The sequence below is a fragment of the Lichenostomus cassidix genome, chromosome 1, assembly GCF_008360975.1.
Source record: "Lichenostomus cassidix isolate B80296 chromosome 1, HeHo_3.0, whole genome shotgun sequence".
NCBI lineage: Eukaryota > Metazoa > Chordata > Aves > Passeriformes > Meliphagidae > Lichenostomus > Lichenostomus cassidix.
Window position 1 is genome coordinate 61,525,722 of NC_139479.1, and position 16,345 is coordinate 61,542,066.

Consider the following 16,345-nt stretch of genomic DNA (forward strand, 5'->3'; position numbering starts at 1 on the left):
ACAGCCAGGGAACTACGTGCATGAAATTCTCAGAAAGGTGGATGTTTTCTGGTTTTGTAGCTGCTTTTCAATAAGCTGTGGTACACTGTGCTTTTCTAACCTGCTTTCCCTATGTGTGTTCTTCTTAGGGAACACCTGTGTGGTCATTTTAATCTGACTTAAATCTGGCCTGTCACTAGCATGCTTAGTCCCACCATTCTTGATCCCAGCTGCTCTGACTCACTGCCTCCCTCATTTATGTACCTGAGCTGTAAATTGCATCAGGGAACACATCTGCTGAAAAAGTAATCTCTCTCCCAGTTTGCTGAGTCAGGTTTAGGTTTGGGCTGTTCAATCTGATCAAACTCTGTCCCGTCCCCTCCCTGTGCAACCCACAGCACAGTAGAAAATGGATTAATGAAAAAACAAATGGGGTATTTTATTCAGATCAGCTCACACATCTAGTTCATTGCACAACCACTTGAATCAATAACAGTGTTAGCATACAGAACAAGGGACTGAGCCTGAAAAGCTGTTGGACACATGCTGGTTTAAATATACTGTTTTGGCTGTTTGTCTCACAAAAGTACTTTGTCAGGTGAAATATTAATAAACAAATTTACAAGTGCATATAAATCATAATCTTGCAAGCTTTTCAACATATTACTGTGGCACAAGATGCACTTTACTGCTTTCTCATTCTTGGTTTATTCCTGTATCTTTCTTCAGTGGATGTTTGTTCACGATCAAACTCAGAAAACCATCTTATATTTACTTCATAATCTGCAAAACCTGGCTGCATAGCCATATCCTAAATAAATCCTAGAGTGAAACCAATTAAAACAGATTCGGTCAACAAAATGCTTATTTTCCTACAGTATTCTTTATGTTACTGTTTACAAATATAAGGTGAAAAATTTAAAACAAATCTAAACATCTGTATATAAGCAGACTTTGAAACGTGAACACAAAAATAGACATTTGAAAGCTCTGTAAAAGAGTAATATTTCATATCTCTGTTGTGATCAAGAGGATGGTAGAGAGGAAGAGAAAATCTTAGCCTGCTGACAAATAAAAATATATTGCTTATAAAAATATACTTTTTATACTCTGCATAATGATCTTTATAAAATATTTTCATTTAATTGTATCAGCTAACATGCTGAACAAGCATAATGACCATATGAATAAATTTTTTTCTATTTAAAAATAAATCAGTAGAATGACAGTGGATCACCCTCAAGACTTGCAACTAAATGCTGTTTGGTAAAAGGTACACGTAAACGGTGTACATTGAAAGTAGAATGTTTTCGGTTCAGATAAAAAGATTTGTGATGTTTTAATGTATTGGACTAGAATGAGCTTCGTAGGTAAGGAGGAGTCTTTGATATGGCTTTTTTAAGATCACTGTCTTCTTAAAATCTAAATACAGAAGTGATATAACTGACTGATGTTTCACCTGGAGATTAGGATACTCCAGTTGTATTGGGAAGACATACAAATGAACAGGTGTCGTTTCAAAAAGCCAATTAGCTTGTTAACTCGGCAATTTTCCCAAGATATTATCATTATTATCATTATTATTATTATTATTATTATTTACTAATGTCAGTAATTCAGGGTCAGGGTATGGGCTGACATCACAGCTAAGCAGCACAGCCAAATACTGCCAAAGGGTAACCTTGCTTCTAGCACGCCCAGCCGTTCGCTCCTGGCGTGTCCTTCATGCCAACACTGGGACCCATCTGATGCTGTATTGAGCCAGTTCAGGCAATTGAACCCCAGAAAACTGATCCCAGAAAATGTGATTAAGCTTCAGCCAGTTTGGCCCTGTGAGCTTCTTATGTAAATAAAAACATCTGCACATGTATCTTTTAAAACCTTACCAAAAAACCACAAAACCAACCAAACAAAAACAAACAAAAAACCCAAACCCAAACAATTTGAAAGGTCTGCAAATAAAAAACTTCCTTCCCTGTTGTGGTCAATAGGCTGAAGAATGGAAAAATCTGACTAACTCTACAGTTGTTTATAAAGAAAATGAAAGCTTGTATCTTTTATTTTGTGTATCTCCGTAATTTACAAAAAATGTGAAAATGAAAGTACATATTGGCTAGCAGAAACTATTATTTCTTCTTTATCAGTCAGGAACTGTTAAACTGTCAGCCTCTGGAGCTCTGCATAGCTAAGTCTGCAGCTTCCTTTTTAAATAATTCCAAAGCAACACTTCAGACTCTTCAGAGAGCAGAAGCTGTGGGGTAACCAGAGAAGGGCCACTTTTTAAGCTCAGAACAAATCTGCAGTCAGAGCCCGACTGGCTCCCTGGCCTTTAAAAACTGTGTGTATCTTGTTTTCAGTAACAGTTTTCAGGGCTCCATTTGCACAAACACCTTTCAGTTCGCGGTGACCTCACAAGTCCCTGCGCATTCAGAGACCAAGGAACCCGAGGCAAACTGCAGCTCAGATCACCTCTCCCTGCGGAGCCTGCCTGGGAACCTCGCCGGACGTCATCACCCCGCGCATCTTGCGCGCTCCCGACACATCCCCCGGCCAAGGGCCTCCCAAAACCCGGGCTCCAAAACTTGATTGGCGGATCCGCCCGCCCGCCCGCGGCGGGACAGTCTCGCCGAGCGCCCGGGCTGCCATGGGCGAGGAGGCGGTGCAGCCCCGGCGGCCCGGGGTCGGCGTAGGGGTGGTGATCACCAGCGCCGCGCACCCCAACTGCGTCCTCCTGGGCAAGCGGAAAGGCGCGGTGGGCGCCGGCAGCTACCAGCTCCCCGGAGGCCACCTGGAGTTCGGGTAGGAGCCCCGCGCCCTCCGTTCCCGCCCTGCCCTTCCCTTGCCCTGCCGTGCCCTGAGGCGGCCGTGCCTTCCTTTCTTTTCCCTTGCCTTGCCCGCCCGCAGGGAAAGCCTGGCGGAGTGCGCGGCGCGGGAGACGCTGGAGGAGACAGCGCTGCGGCTGCAGCATGTGCGGTTCGCGTCGGCCGTGAACTCGGTGTGCGCCTCCCAGCGCTACCACTATGTCACCGTGCTCATGAAGGGCGAGGCCGAGCCGGGCGCCGAGCCGCGCAACCAGGAGCCCGACAAGAACGAGGGTGAGCAATCAATCATCTGGTTACAGGCACCCTGCCACGGGCAGTGACAGCTCCCACTAGATCAGGTGGCTCAGAGCTCCATCCAGCCTGCTCTTGAACACTCCCAGGGATGTGGCATCCACAACTTCTTTGAGAAACAGAAAAGCTGCTCAGGCAAAATGACTCTGTATGCAACAGAGAAGTTGTCTTTGTGTTGGTAGTTTCTGCACAACCCATCCAGACTTGCAGAGGAACAATTGCTGTATCACAGGTATACAGAATGTCCTGAGTTGGAATGGATCCCCAGGCATCATCTAAATCACATTCCTGGCCCTGCACAGGACAACGCCTCACAGCAATCCCACTTTGTGCCTGAGAAGGTTGTCCAAACACTCCTTTGAGCTCTGTCAGGCTGGCCTGTGGAGCCTGTTCCAGGGGCCAACCACCATCTTGGTGAAGAACCTTTTCCTAACATGCAGCCTAAACCCGCCCTGACACAGCTTCAGGCTTTTTCCTTGGGTCCTGTCTTAATTCTATATTGATGGTTTTTCCTTCTCTTTTTTCCCCCTACAGGCTGGGAATGGGTCAAATGGGATGAATTTCCTCCAGCAGATCAACTGTTCTGGGCCTTACGCTGTTTAAGAGAGCAAGGTTACAATCCCTTTACAGAAGAGCTCCATCATCTAAAGGGGTACACTGGAAGTCACCAATTAGAGTAAAACCAAATTGTATGTTATGTAACAAACTAAAGGACAGACCTGGTTTTTGTGGTGTGGAAGAAAAAAGAGATTTAAAGTGTTCACCCTGCCCATGTGAAAATACTATCTTTCCCAAAGAAGAAAATGTCAAATGTTTGAGTGCTTTTACCATATTTCACATGACAGTTGTCTCTCATTCCAGAAACATTTCTAGGTCTATTAGTTCACAATTAATGTTTGCTTTTACAGAAAAATCAGTATTTTGTCTGGTTAATCTTCATGCTGGTGAACAGCCATTTGGAAGTCAGAACTATCCAGGGAAGCTTACTCACTTGGAAGCAGCAGCAGCAAGAAAACTTACTTGTTTAAACTTACTTTCCTGTAATTATTGGACCAATTTTAAAACTTAGCCTTATCGCTCAGCTTCAGGTATGAAGTTACTGTCATGAACAAAAGTTACATTTAATAGACAATGCTTTTCTCTCCTGCAGACAGCAGTATATACTAGAAAATTAAAAGAGTATTATAAATGTGAAAAGATTATGGTGACTTATTGCAGGAAATGAAAATTCCCTGGCCCTTCTTGCTTTCGTAAGAGTTCTGTTTAGAACCTGTTACATTGAATTTATCTGCAAGAACATCTCAGATCTCTGCAGCTGATCTGAATTCATGCTACTGAACTCTTAGAATGGAGAGATGCCTACTCTAGTAGGCTGACACAAGTAAACTAACCTCATTTATAGGTGTAGCTCCATGGCAAAAGTCACACTTCTTGGCTAAAAGGAGTTGTCAGTATTAAACAGCAGAGATGGGTGTAATTCTGAATGGCTACTGAGATTTGGTAACATTGTGAACTTCTCAGTTTGACTGATTAAATGACAGAACAGGGAGTGAATGAAATTGCAGTCCCCAATGGTACATACAAAACCAAGGAGTTCATATTTTTAATTTTTCTAGAATCTGTAACCAATTTTGATTCTTTTCCAGCATATCAGCTGTAGTCACTAAGATATCAACAATTAATTTTAGAATGTAACTTTTAAAGGACTCACAAATTGGCTTATTTTTTCTTGTCAGGGTTCTTTTCAAGCACAGCTCTTCTCTGTCTCCTTTAGATATACTCATTGTACAAAAATGTTGTAAGGTATCTTTATTTTCTTTTGCATAAAACACAGGCACAATACCGAGAGATTAAAATGCCTGAAATTGTGAATTGACTTCTCAGTTCTTAAAAGAAATCAGCTTGAGGGGTTTAAAGCTCTTCCTTACTTGGCACATCCATTTTTTTAAATGGAGATGGCTCTTCTTGCTGAGAAACAGAGTGATGATGCATAAGGACGCTACTGCCCATGGCAATCCTCCTGCTTAGAGTTTGATGTATTAACTACATGCAACTTCCCTTAGGACAGACACCCGTTCTCTGAAGTGAAGAAAGAAGTAACATTACACAGCAGTTTTGAAATGGGAAATATCACTGCAAATTCATTTGTTACTGTACCTTTGTAAAAAGCTTATTTTTGTATTCAAAAGTGGAGATTTACTTCCTGAAAGCAACCTTATGTACACTGAAAACTATTCCACTCAGCTGTCAGCAAAGAAGCTGTAGGAATAGTTAACAGATGTCCTGCCCATCTGTCACAAAGAATAATGAAGAAAAAAAAATAAATTATTTAATACAATTTTAAATTTTAGAAGATGAGAGAACAGGGGCCACTGTAAAGTGGTTTGTCATGCAATAAATACTTTCTTGCCATGTTTTGTTAATGCTTATATTTATTCTATCTGTTGTAAATATACAAGCAGACATTGAAATGAGGACACAAACAGTATCTCCATATGTCAGCAATTCTGTATGCTTTCTAACTGGACTGATTAAATTACTACAGTGCATTACTGCAACCAGCTGTCAGCAATCCCAACTTAAATAATTTTGTTTGTATGTATCACAAATTTGTATTCCCCACTCCTCCAGACTGGTTCTCGGTCAATTTTAGCTGCTGAGACTCACACCTTTCAACTAAGTCTTCACTTTGATTTTTGGTACTTTTGCTAAATAGGAAAACCTATTATGTACATATCTAAGCCACTGAGTAACAGAACACTCAGGTTCAATTTCATGGTTCACTAAACTGCTTGTGGCTGACGGAATTCACCTAAAATGGCATTATAGTTAGCCAGCATTGAGAAACACACTCCTGAACTGTACACAGTTTGAAGCACTGATGCAAGGAAACTGATTAGGATGCATCTAATACCCAGCATTTGATTTTATGCTAAGTGAACAGTGGGTAGAGTTGTTGTCTTACCTATTTCTTAGGTGTAATACATTGGTCCCATTTAATCCTTAAACAGAGTAACAAACAATCCAGAAATAGTAGTGGTCATTGCTTCAGTTCCCTCTTATGTCTGGAAACAATCACCCACCTCAATATTTCAGTTGGTGAATTACATGATACAGTCATAGAAGAGTTTTGGGTAGACTGTAACCCTGCAGTTCCCTAAGTCTTAATTACCTATTTTTGTATTTCATTTCAAGAATGTCCTTGTAAATCAGAACAGAAAAGAGACTAGTGAACTGTGTCTGTGTGATGGGTTGAGAGGGGCATTTAGAAAGAAAATAGTGATCCCACCATACAAAGCATTAAGAAACTCCATTTTGCAATATTGTGTATGATTCTGATCACACATGTTTCAAGGCAAAAACTAATGAGCTAGAAAAGGGGTAGGCAAGGTTAAACAGGATGACTGAGACAGGGCATGTGTATTGGGATTAATGTGAATTAAATAGGAAAGACATTGGAGCTAAATACCTAAGAGGAAAACATGCTACTGAATAAAGGTTAAAATACATATGTGTGGGAATAACTTTAGACTGTGAAAGAGGTGAAAGTTTAATAACTCTGAAAATACTTCCAAAAGAAACAGCTGAGACAAAACCAAATTCTCAATTTCTCTTAAAAAAAAAACTGCCCAGTTTCATGTGGTTGAACCTAACTGGTCCTTTTCCTTTCTACATCCTTATGGGATTTGTACATATGTTGGTCATAGGTGGTCATAGGTGGCAGCATTACTGGCTGAACAAAGGAGGAATTACCTGATTCATCAGATGCTTGCTGTGAGGAATCTAGAAAATGGGAAAGTGAAGAATTGTGATCTGTGCTGCAGGAAGCCTTGCTGCAGGACAGAAACCTGCAGCTGCCAGGAACAACAGTTCCCATTAGTTTTGTAATTTTATCAGAGCGTTACTTAAGACAAAAGCTGCTGTCATAAAATGACTCCTTAAGCAAAACAGAACAAGGAAAGGAAAGCCAAGGGAAATGCCTTTGGAAAGACAAAATAACATTGCAGCTGACAAAAGAAATGCAACTGCCGAAGTAAACAAATTAGCAGGTTCAAAGAACTGAAAAAATTATAGATGACAAGAATAAAAAAATCCATGAGCACTTTGATCTGAAAGGAGCTGAACCTGCAGCATGCCCCAAAGCATGTCACCTCCTGGTTCCCAGGATGCTTAACCAAGAATTGCTGCAGCCTCATGGGTGGGCACTTGCTGCCTCAGTCTATGTGTGTACCTGGAAGGGGTCACCTGAAAAGGAAGGACAGCCTTTCCATTTCTGACTCCTCCTCAGCTGCTTCTAATGCTGACTGGGCATTTTGCAAAGGAGAAAATGGAGTACAAACTTCTGAAAATCAGAATTCAACCACATACTGGGATAAAATGTGCTGACTATTGAAGTTACATGGCAACTCATCTAAGATTCAAGTTTGGAAAATTAAAGTTAGATCAAAGCTGAGTTTATTTATGACAAATCATTCATTATATATTACAATAATTACAAACTCTTTTATTACACCTTATTGCCATATTTTTGTTCTTGATACAGAGATGATCAAGAACATGGATTTAGGCAGTAACAAAAAAAGATACTAAAATTACAAACTTCATGTCTCATTTCTGTGGCATAGAAAAGGCTGTCATCAAAAGAGCAAAGTTACTAACAAACATACAAGGGGATTCCCCTTACACCTTTTTTCCCAGGAACTTTTGTCATCTAATGTATAGTAAATACATATACATATATATATATACACACACAAACACATCCCTTGCAAACATACACTCGCACAGTCACTGAGAATCTGGCATGTCTCCCCCAGCAGATGGCTCCCAGTCATTTTACTTGCGCATCTAATCGGGAAAAAAAAATCTACAGTCCATGGTTTTAAATTAGTCACCCTATTTCTGAGCCAGCTGTTATCTTCTCCCTACACAGGGCTGCTGGTATAACAAAAGGATATTGCAGTTTGTGACAAACAGCATCTAACCTACCTTCACCACAGGAAAGGTCTACTAGGGACACTGTCCCTCTTGTACCTAGTCTGAGTCACTGCTGCTGCTTGAGGAGTCTGTTGACATAACTTCTACATCATCTTCATTCTCTTTATTGTGTCCTGGAGGTTCCAACATGAAGTCATTACTATGATTAGGAGGTAGCATGTTCATTGACATATCACTTGACTGCCAAGGATACTGAGGAGCAAGCACATCTGGGAAAAAATGGCAAAATCAAACTATCAGTTCTGTATATTGACAAATTCAAAAAGACAGCTGAACCAGAACTTCAATTTAAAATCAAAACTAATCTTAAAATCCTTTCTGAATTTTAGACAGATTAAACTCTCCAGTAACAGCTGGAAAACGTCTCAAGATGGAGCAATTCTGTAACTGTAAAAGTCTACTCTGCCAGAGAGGCCCATTTATGTAGGTGGCTCTTGATAACTCTTGCAGAGCTTTTCACCTTCAAAGCACACTTTGAACTGACTAAGCATTCACCACCATTGGAAATAATGAAAATCATCACTGCCTGTCAGTATGCAAAAATAGATTAAAATACTGGATTAAAAAAAATTCAGGTAGACCATAAAAGTTCAGAGAAAAACACTGTATCCAAATATGCCTGAAAAGCCTTTACTTGATCGAGCTGAGAATAGAAGCCAGTGTTTTACATCGTGTGGCCATACTTCAATGCTAGAACCAGTCTGCTATTAAACCAGGCTGAATGTGTGTGCCAAGCAGCCTCAAAGTTGGGAGGCTGCCAAGCAGCCCAGTGGCTGTCTTGCATATTCACTAAGGACTCAGTAACTGGACATCTCTACAGGAGTCTCCAACAGGGCTAGATCCCATAATTAGCATTTTCATGACATTCCTCCACACACCAGCAGATTCAGCATCCCTACAAAAAATGCTGGGGCAGCCTCCACTTTCTGTAAATTAATGTTTCCCTCTTATCTTGACAGTCTAGTTATGTGAGGGTTTAACCTGACAGAGGAGCCCAAGATTCAATGAAGAACTTTACTGGAGGAGTTTAAATCCCACATTTTCCAGCTTCTCAATGAAAATCCCTAAAATTCCTGAAAATTCCTTTTAGTTCTTACAGAGACAGCACTCCAAAGCAAATTGATCAAGTCTGCATTCTCTAAGGCAGAGGAGCCAGCCAGAATGGGCTCTACCAAAACTTACACAAAATAAATGCTCAAACTCCATTATGAAGTCACAACCTCAACATCTCCTCTGACCATATTTCAAAAGAACAGAAAAGATACAAGGGCCAATCCTCAGCATTGGCCTGACAGGTTGGTATGGACAGATGTCAGGGTCCTACTCCCATTCGGCTCATTCACCCATTTTCTTTGAGGTCAGAGGTTTACAAAGTGAGATGATGCAGAATTTCAAATCACTTCCTAAGAAGTGACAATAGGATTAGAGAGATGACTGGAAACACAAAATCCAAATTTACTTTTTCTCTAATAGTTGTAAAAGGGTTTAACAAATTCAGCATGGTTTTTGAAAAAAAAGCTTTTTGTAATGTCTTAACGGACATGTAAGAACTGTTACAGATCTCCTATGGATCCAAACTATCCAAACAAGAATTTTTCCATAATTTAGTCTAACCATGGTAGATTAAAACAGCACAGGTACAGAACACCTGAACTCTTGATTCAATTATTGTAATTTACTGCTAAATTCATTTGTATCATGAAGGAATGAATCCCACTAAAGTCAATGGAAGTGCCCATTTCACTAAGCAATTAAGGGATTAAAGCTCGATTCCTACACTTAGTGTACTATGTCAGCAGCTGTCCCTTGCCATGTCTTTTCAATCCAAACCTTCTAAGGATAGACTCAAAGAAAGATAGATGACAATAAACCGCTTTTCTTCCAAATACAGCCTTCACAATTCCATGCTTTGTCATCACGCTAAGCAAAAGTTGCTCTGAAAGCGCTTCTTTCTAATATGATTGGAAATCACTTAGTTTATTTATTTAAAATACATTAAGGTAACTGAGTTATGTTTATACTGACTTAGCTGTAGTGTGTGCAGTTTAGCATGAAATAAAAAAAAATGCAATTTCTAATTAACTTTACTTACTAGGTCTGCACTGCTAAGGAACATTAACCATAGTTTTCATTGCTTTACCTCTGATTTGCCTTTGCTAAGGGAAATGTTTAATTGCTGTGACTGTATAAGGAATAAAGAAAAATAAAACAAAACTGAGTCTCACTTACCTGGCAGTCTGCCTGCTGCAAGTGCATCCCCTGGTAAGTGTCCATTAACTCCATTGGTGGATGGGTTGTTCATCTGACCCAAGAGACCACTTCTCATTTCCAGATCTGTAGGATATGGTCTACGTGGGTCCCCTTTAAGAAAAAGGAAGAAAAAAATGCTTTGAAATATTTAAAAATTGTTTTGTAGACATTAGCTTTAGCTTCAGTGCCTAGTTTAATGACTAAAAACCCCCATACTCTGGTTGCTTGGATCAGCAACAAGCATCATGCCAGTTTTATTAAAATTGAAGTCTGTCCTTCACCTGGACGTTCTTTGTTCACTTTAACTTGGCAGAAAAACCACATTTAAAAACAAAACAAACATTCCAAAACAATGAAAACCAAAAAACATCATGCTTAAAAAAGGTATCTTTGCTCTCCCTGCTACTTCACAGCTGAACAATAAGGACAGGAATTGGATCAAAGACATTTTCATTTTGGACAAAGAAGGTAGTACCCAAAATTGAAACATGTCATAATAAAAGTTCTGCTTCTGACTCTGCAGATTACTAACATTCCCTGAAGGGAATATTGAAAGGGGCAAGAGGGAACACAACCAAGCGCATAGAAAAGCTTTTAGCACACTTGGCTTTGACTTATAATCAGGGTGAACATTCAGGGGAAGAAGACAAACAAGGGAGAGCTGAGGATGCCAGTCTCTGAATGAAAGCATAGAGTTTCATAACCTTTTGGAGACATATGTGAAGTCCACAGGACTTTGGATATCAGTTTTTGTTGAAATATTATATGTAACAGCTGAAAACAATGTTACTGTAATAAACAGCAGTGATTTTCACCATATAAAAACATTATAAGACCAGATATTAATCATGATTTATTATAAAAAAGAAATCTACTGCCATAAACACAAAAATTACCTGGTACCCATGTCAGAGGGGCACAAACAGCATTGCTAGCACTGATCCTATGGGCATATTTAATTATTTCTTCAGAGGAAATGGCACCTGGAAGAACGGAAAAAAAGTTGCTGCATTTTCAATTGATTGCATCATTTAATAATTTCAGAATATTGGACACCAATATCTAAATATGGGAAGGTGATTTTGCCAAAGATTAAGAGCCTGTTTCAAATGCAATGACTGTTTACAAGATTCTCAGACTATGCAAAGTTGAGCTTCGCAGTGCACTGATTTTACATACACAAGTGCAGAACACCTTGGATGAATGTATTTTTCATGAGGTTGGAGAACCAATCTCTTAAACAAGTGTACTTGACAAGCACAACTCCTAAAACTTCAGCTCCTGCTTTATTATAAAATTTTCTGTAGCAAAGAAGTTTTTTTGTTGGTTTAGTAATTACAGGATGCACCCAGAGGAGTCCTTCCAACTATGTGCCTGTATTAGATTAATAGAAACTTTATGAAATTCCTTGATTTTCTAGCTCAAAGAGGCATAACAAAATGATAAAAGACACTTTAAAAAAAAACCAAACAAAACTGAAGATGATGCCTCCTTCAACAAAAAAAACCAACAAACATTAGTTTAGTTTGGTAAGTGCCAAAGAATGTCGAAAATTGCTACAATTACCATCTAGTATCACCAGCTAGTCAGTCTTTCAAATACAGCGCATATACACACAAACATTTTCTTCCTTTCCTTAACAAACCTGCTGAGGCAATTTGGTAAGGAACTTGGATAATCAGATATACTATTATCAGTCCAAGAAGACTGCTGAGATACTTTCATATTAAGATATCGTTGCCAAAAAAAAGGAAAAATTCAATCCTGCCTTTATTCTGAGGAAACTATTATAGTTTCATAATGAAATGGAAATTTGTTTACATATAAAGCATCAAAAATCTGTGACAGTAGAATTAAAAAAAATCAAAAAGGCCCACTTTGAGCTCACTAACAGCTTTCTTTACAATTGCATTTATGTAGTATGTACAATCATGGATACTCACCTTTTCGTGCTTTTTCAATTGATTTCAGTTTTTCCTTTGCTTGATAAACAGCTGTTGCCTAGTTGTAAAAAACAAAAACCCACAAAGTAAACCAAACCTTTAATGCATCTTTAATTTATAAACATCTACACAAAGTCAGCTCTGAGAATAAACCCTTCCATTTAATTGCATTTTAAGAAAGAAACTGTTCCATGAACATTTTCAAAATACACAGAAATAAAGTAGGTTTAGAAGAAAATTAGCATTATTGAAAAACCCTAATACCATGATAACTAAATAGTGTTTGACTACTGAGAAAAAACCCAAACCACTAAGCTCTTATGAAATTTCAAATATTTAAATCTTCTCAAACTAACACAACACCACTTTGTCCAGAATTACCTTTTCTACAAGTAGATGCTCAAAAGCAAACACATCATTATGAACTTACCAGTATGTGCTCTGCTTCTTTTAGCTGTTTCTGCAGCTGCTGAATATCATTATCCCTCTTTTCTACTACCTTTTCCAAAAGCTGCATTTCATGATGGATTTTTCCCTGATCAACTGCCAACTTCATTAGCTCTTGAAACTCTCCATCTCTCTGAATCAGCAGTTCCAGGATCTATTGAACAAGAGTTTTATAGAACTTTTAATTTGGCTAGAGTAACAACACACCCTCACTCATGCTACAAAGAAGAGCAAATGACATCCATAAGAGTATTTTTGTTTGAGTGAAAAATGAAACAAAATTTCTTCCTGTTTGCAGAAACAGTCTATGAAGCATACAAAAAATGAACAAACAGGAGATCCAAGAATGACTCTGCAGCAGGACCAAAACCCCATCATCACCATTAGCTTGAGTATAGGCAAGGACAAAGGGAGAGAGAAAGAACAAACAAAAGAACGGAAAAATTCAAGTAAAGCATTATGCTTACCCAAAGAAACAAATTCAGAAAGTCAGCTTACCTGGCTCTCCTCTCCTGCCTGCGGAAGCTTTTGATTTCTTGAAATTGCCAAAATTTCAATTAGTTCCCTGAAAGGAAAACTCTGTTTGCACAATTTTCTAGGGCATTATCACATCAAGCAATCACAAAATTACCAAAGTACTGGTATCATTACAAAAGTATTCATGGACCTTAGTATTTTGTATTTTATAGTACAGTGGGGGCAGGGGTTTTTCAACCAAGAGACAGCATTTTTTTCTTTATTATTTGAGCTCATGAAGCACTTGTGTAATTGAAATCAAGAAATGTGCTAAGTTCCTGTTAAACCATAAAAGACATAAGCAGAAGATGAGAGAAGAATCAGCATAATTAACTGCACTCATTACCCTTCTTCTACTACCTTTGTTTGTTGCTAGAGGTTCTTCACTGTTTTACCTCTCTACTTTTCCTCCATTTTTTCCCAATATCCTTGTAGTTTAGAGCAATTAAGCCTACACTTTCAAATACCTAAGTCTGTTACACAACTACTTTTACAACAAGTATTTCCACAAGGGTGTATTAGCTGTGCATCAAGCACACAAAAATACAAAAAAAAAAAAAATAGTAATATTACGGTGCTAGGCTAGAAGTGCTTCTCAAACAGATCTCTTGATCATTCTTCCACATATCCAGATAGTCTGCCACTGTTCTGAAAAGCCAGCAAGAACCTCTGAGGACCACAATGCAAAAAGGCATTTTCTGTAAATTCAGCAAAGTTATTTGGCTTCTAAGTCTATGAATGGCAGTTCAACCTTATGCATGAGTAACTGTCTGTCTGGAGACACTGTCCTTGGAAGTACTGATTCTTTGCTTGGTCCGGTGTGAGCAGCTCAGTGGGATGTGTGAGTAATACAGCAGTGGGGCCGGAACCGTACAATAAAAATAGAGACTTTTCAAAATGTCTTTAAAAAAACTCCAGTAAAGCTCTAATCTTGGTCTATGTCTCTTGGTCACTCCTGAACACTACTATGATTTTAAACAATTAGTAAAGAAACTTGTCACAGTCACTAAAGCTTTATTCTACCTGACCAACACTGAGCAGTAGCAAATAAAATCTGTTTTAAGTAGGTCAGCTACCACCATCAAGGCTGATGTCATGGACTGCTGTAGTTCTACCCTGTGTTAGCCAGATAATGCACACATGTAGATTCAAAACTGTATGAAGGCTACAGATTAGATATGCTGCTTAATTTTTGCCCCTACCACCAAAGCAGTACTGCAACTGAGCAAGGCCTAGCTGCAGGGTGCTGCAACACTTTGCTGATCAACAGCAAGATTCACTAGATGCTGCTGAGGGTTGCTCCACGTCCATTATGATAGAACACTAGTTTCAACATTAAAAAAACCAAAAGTAATTTAGATAAAGAACAAGTTTGTTTTTCATTTTTCCATAAACACATGTTCTCCAGCAACCCTTATGTCACAATAAAATCTGTGACCGAGGATAAAGCTTAACTAGACACAACAAGAGCAACTCCCCAATACACTGTCCTACTCTTAGTAATCACTGAGCAAGTAAGCCACATGGATAGCACAAGTTATTCCCTCTGAAAATGTTTTTCTAAGCTCCTGCTCTCCCTGAGATGTGGAAGATAATTAAGAACTAGCTGAACTCCACTGCCAGCTGTGCCTCCAGAACATGGTTGACAATTTGGGTGGGGATCACCAGTGTGGCCTGCAGAGCGTGGACTAAGCATCTGAGCACTAATATCACTGTAAAGATGAGCTCTGCAGCCTACTTGGAGTGAATGTAGCACTAACACAGGCCATGACCAGCACAGCTTATGTCATCCAACACCATCTATGTATTTCTGACTTAAGCATAATTTTTACAGACTAACAAAATGCCTAAAATCGGCGTGTGAGTGTGCACTTCAGAGGAAACGCAGGTGTCAACCAACTGAGAAAGGCAAGAGGGAGAAAAAGGAAGCGCTCCTCCCCTCTGAAAATGGGAGGCGAAGCACGGCCGATGCTTTCCCACTGGGATGAGCGGCGGGAAGCACCGCGCAGGGCCAGGCCCGCCGCAGCACCAGCCCCCTTCCCGCAGGAGCCGGGCTGAGGACGGCGGGACAACAGGAAAACCCGAGTCGGGCCGGGCCAGCGGTGCAGTCGGGCCGGGCCAGCGGTGCAGTCGGGCCGGGCCAGCGGTGCAGTCGGGCCGGGCCAGCGGTGCAGGCGGGCCGGGCCAGCGGTGCAGGCGGGCCGGGCCAGCGGTGCAGGCGGGCCAGCGCCATCCCATCGCAGCCTCAGGGGCTCAGCTCCTCCCGCCGCCCCAGCCGGCCGCTCCGCGCACGCACCGCGCCGGGAGCCCTCACCCCGCCTCCGCTGCCCCGGCGCCGACGGGGGGCCGAGCGCGGTACCTGGCCAAGAGCTCGAGATCCTCCAGCGCCGCCAGGAGCCGGTCCCGGGTGCTGCTCCGATCTCCACCTCCGCCGCCTCCGCCTCCCCCGCCCGCCGCCGCCGCCGCCGCCGCCATGGCGATCCGGGTGCGGACCCGAGCGGGAGCAGCCCCGCGAGGCGCGGCAGGCGCACGGCAGCGCCCCTGGCGGCCGAGGGACCAGCAGCAGCCCGAGGCTGGGCGCGCATGCGCGGGGCGGCGCGCGGAGGGGGCGGATCGCGTCCCGGCAGCGCCGGGAGAGGTCGGGCGAAGGGAAGGGAACGGGACGGGCAGCTGGTGCTTGTCCCAGCGGGCCGGCAGTGTGAGGGGAAAAGAGGTCACATCTGCCTCGGCGAGGTCAGATCCGCGTCTGTCAGCGCCTCCTCTGGCAGCCGGGCCGCTGCACGAGGATCTGCGCTTGTTGCTTTTTGAATCACAGGATCATTTCGGTTGGAAAAGACCTCTGAGATCATCGGGTCTGAACAGCACCATGCCAGCTAGACCGAAGTGCCATGTCCAGTCTTTCCTAAAGCACCTCCAGGGACAGTGACTCCACCACCTCCCTGGGTAGCCCATTCCAATGTTTAACCACCCGTTCTGTGAAGAAAATCTCCCTGAATTCCAATTTAAACCTCTCCTGGTGCAGCTTAAGTCTGTGACCTATCATCCTCCTAATGTTAGTTGCCGGGGAGAAGAGGCCAATCACCACCTGGCTAAACCAGG

General features: G+C 41.4%; 2 protein-coding genes across 4 annotated transcripts; one reads left to right on the forward strand and one right to left on the reverse strand.

Annotated features, from left to right (window-relative positions):
• The first annotated feature begins 2,445 nt into the window (after window positions 1-2,445).
• NUDT15 (nudix hydrolase 15) lies at window positions 2,446-4,964 on the forward strand. Its single transcript, XM_085059891.1, has 3 exons — window positions 2,446-2,778; window positions 2,884-3,074; window positions 3,627-4,964. Exons 1-3 carry the CDS (start codon window positions 2,624-2,626, stop codon window positions 3,770-3,772), a joined length of 492 nt encoding a protein of 163 aa, XP_084916017.1. The 5' UTR covers window positions 2,446-2,623; the 3' UTR covers window positions 3,773-4,964.
• Window positions 4,887-15,763, reverse strand: MED4 (mediator complex subunit 4). 3 transcript variants are annotated; one of them, XR_014852026.1, is made up of 9 exons: window positions 15,606-15,763; window positions 13,229-13,295; window positions 12,714-12,884; window positions 12,284-12,341; window positions 11,237-11,323; window positions 10,320-10,451; window positions 8,082-8,299; window positions 7,338-7,503; window positions 4,887-5,171 (listed from the first exon to the last, which is right to left on the reverse strand). XR_014852026.1 is itself a non-coding variant. In XM_085059889.1 (8 exons), exons 1-7 carry the CDS (start codon window positions 15,719-15,721, stop codon window positions 8,127-8,129), a joined length of 804 nt encoding a protein of 267 aa, XP_084916015.1. In that variant the 5' UTR covers window positions 15,722-15,763; the 3' UTR covers window positions 4,887-5,171; window positions 8,082-8,126. The 3 variants fall into 3 exon arrangements, 2 of the variants coding, with proteins under 2 accessions (XP_084916015.1, XP_084916012.1); XM_085059889.1 differs by lacking the exon at window positions 7,338-7,503; XM_085059886.1 differs by lacking the exons at window positions 4,887-5,171; window positions 7,338-7,503 and having other exon boundaries at window positions 7,531-8,299.
• Window positions 15,764-16,345: the final 582 nt, after the last annotated feature.

What these genes read in the sequence shown, in the direction of transcription:
- NUDT15 (XM_085059891.1), top strand. Translation starts at nt 2,624, where the DNA reads ATGGGCGAGGAGGCGGTGCAGCCCCGGCGGCCCGGGGTCGGCGTAGGG. An exon ending in GGAGGCCACCTGGAGTTCGG is followed by an intron (nt 2,779 to 2,883) that starts GTAGGAGCCCCG and finishes GCCCGCCCGCAG; the next exon opens with GGAAAGCCTGGCGGAGTGCG. An exon ending in GGAGCCCGACAAGAACGAGG is followed by an intron (nt 3,075 to 3,626) that starts GTGAGCAATCAA and finishes TTCCCCCTACAG; the next exon opens with GCTGGGAATGGGTCAAATGG.
- MED4 (XM_085059889.1), bottom strand. Translation starts at nt 15,721, where the DNA reads ATGGCGGCGGCGGCGGCGGCGGCGGGCGGGGGAGGCGGAGGCGGCGGA. An exon ending in AGGCAGGAGAGGAGAGCCAG is followed by an intron (nt 12,885 to 13,228) that starts GTAAGCTGACTT and finishes CTTGTTCAATAG; the next exon opens with ATCCTGGAACTGCTGATTCA. An exon ending in AATTGAAAAAGCACGAAAAG is followed by an intron (nt 11,324 to 12,283) that starts GTGAGTATCCAT and finishes CCGTTCTTCCAG; the next exon opens with GTGCCATTTCCTCTGAAGAA.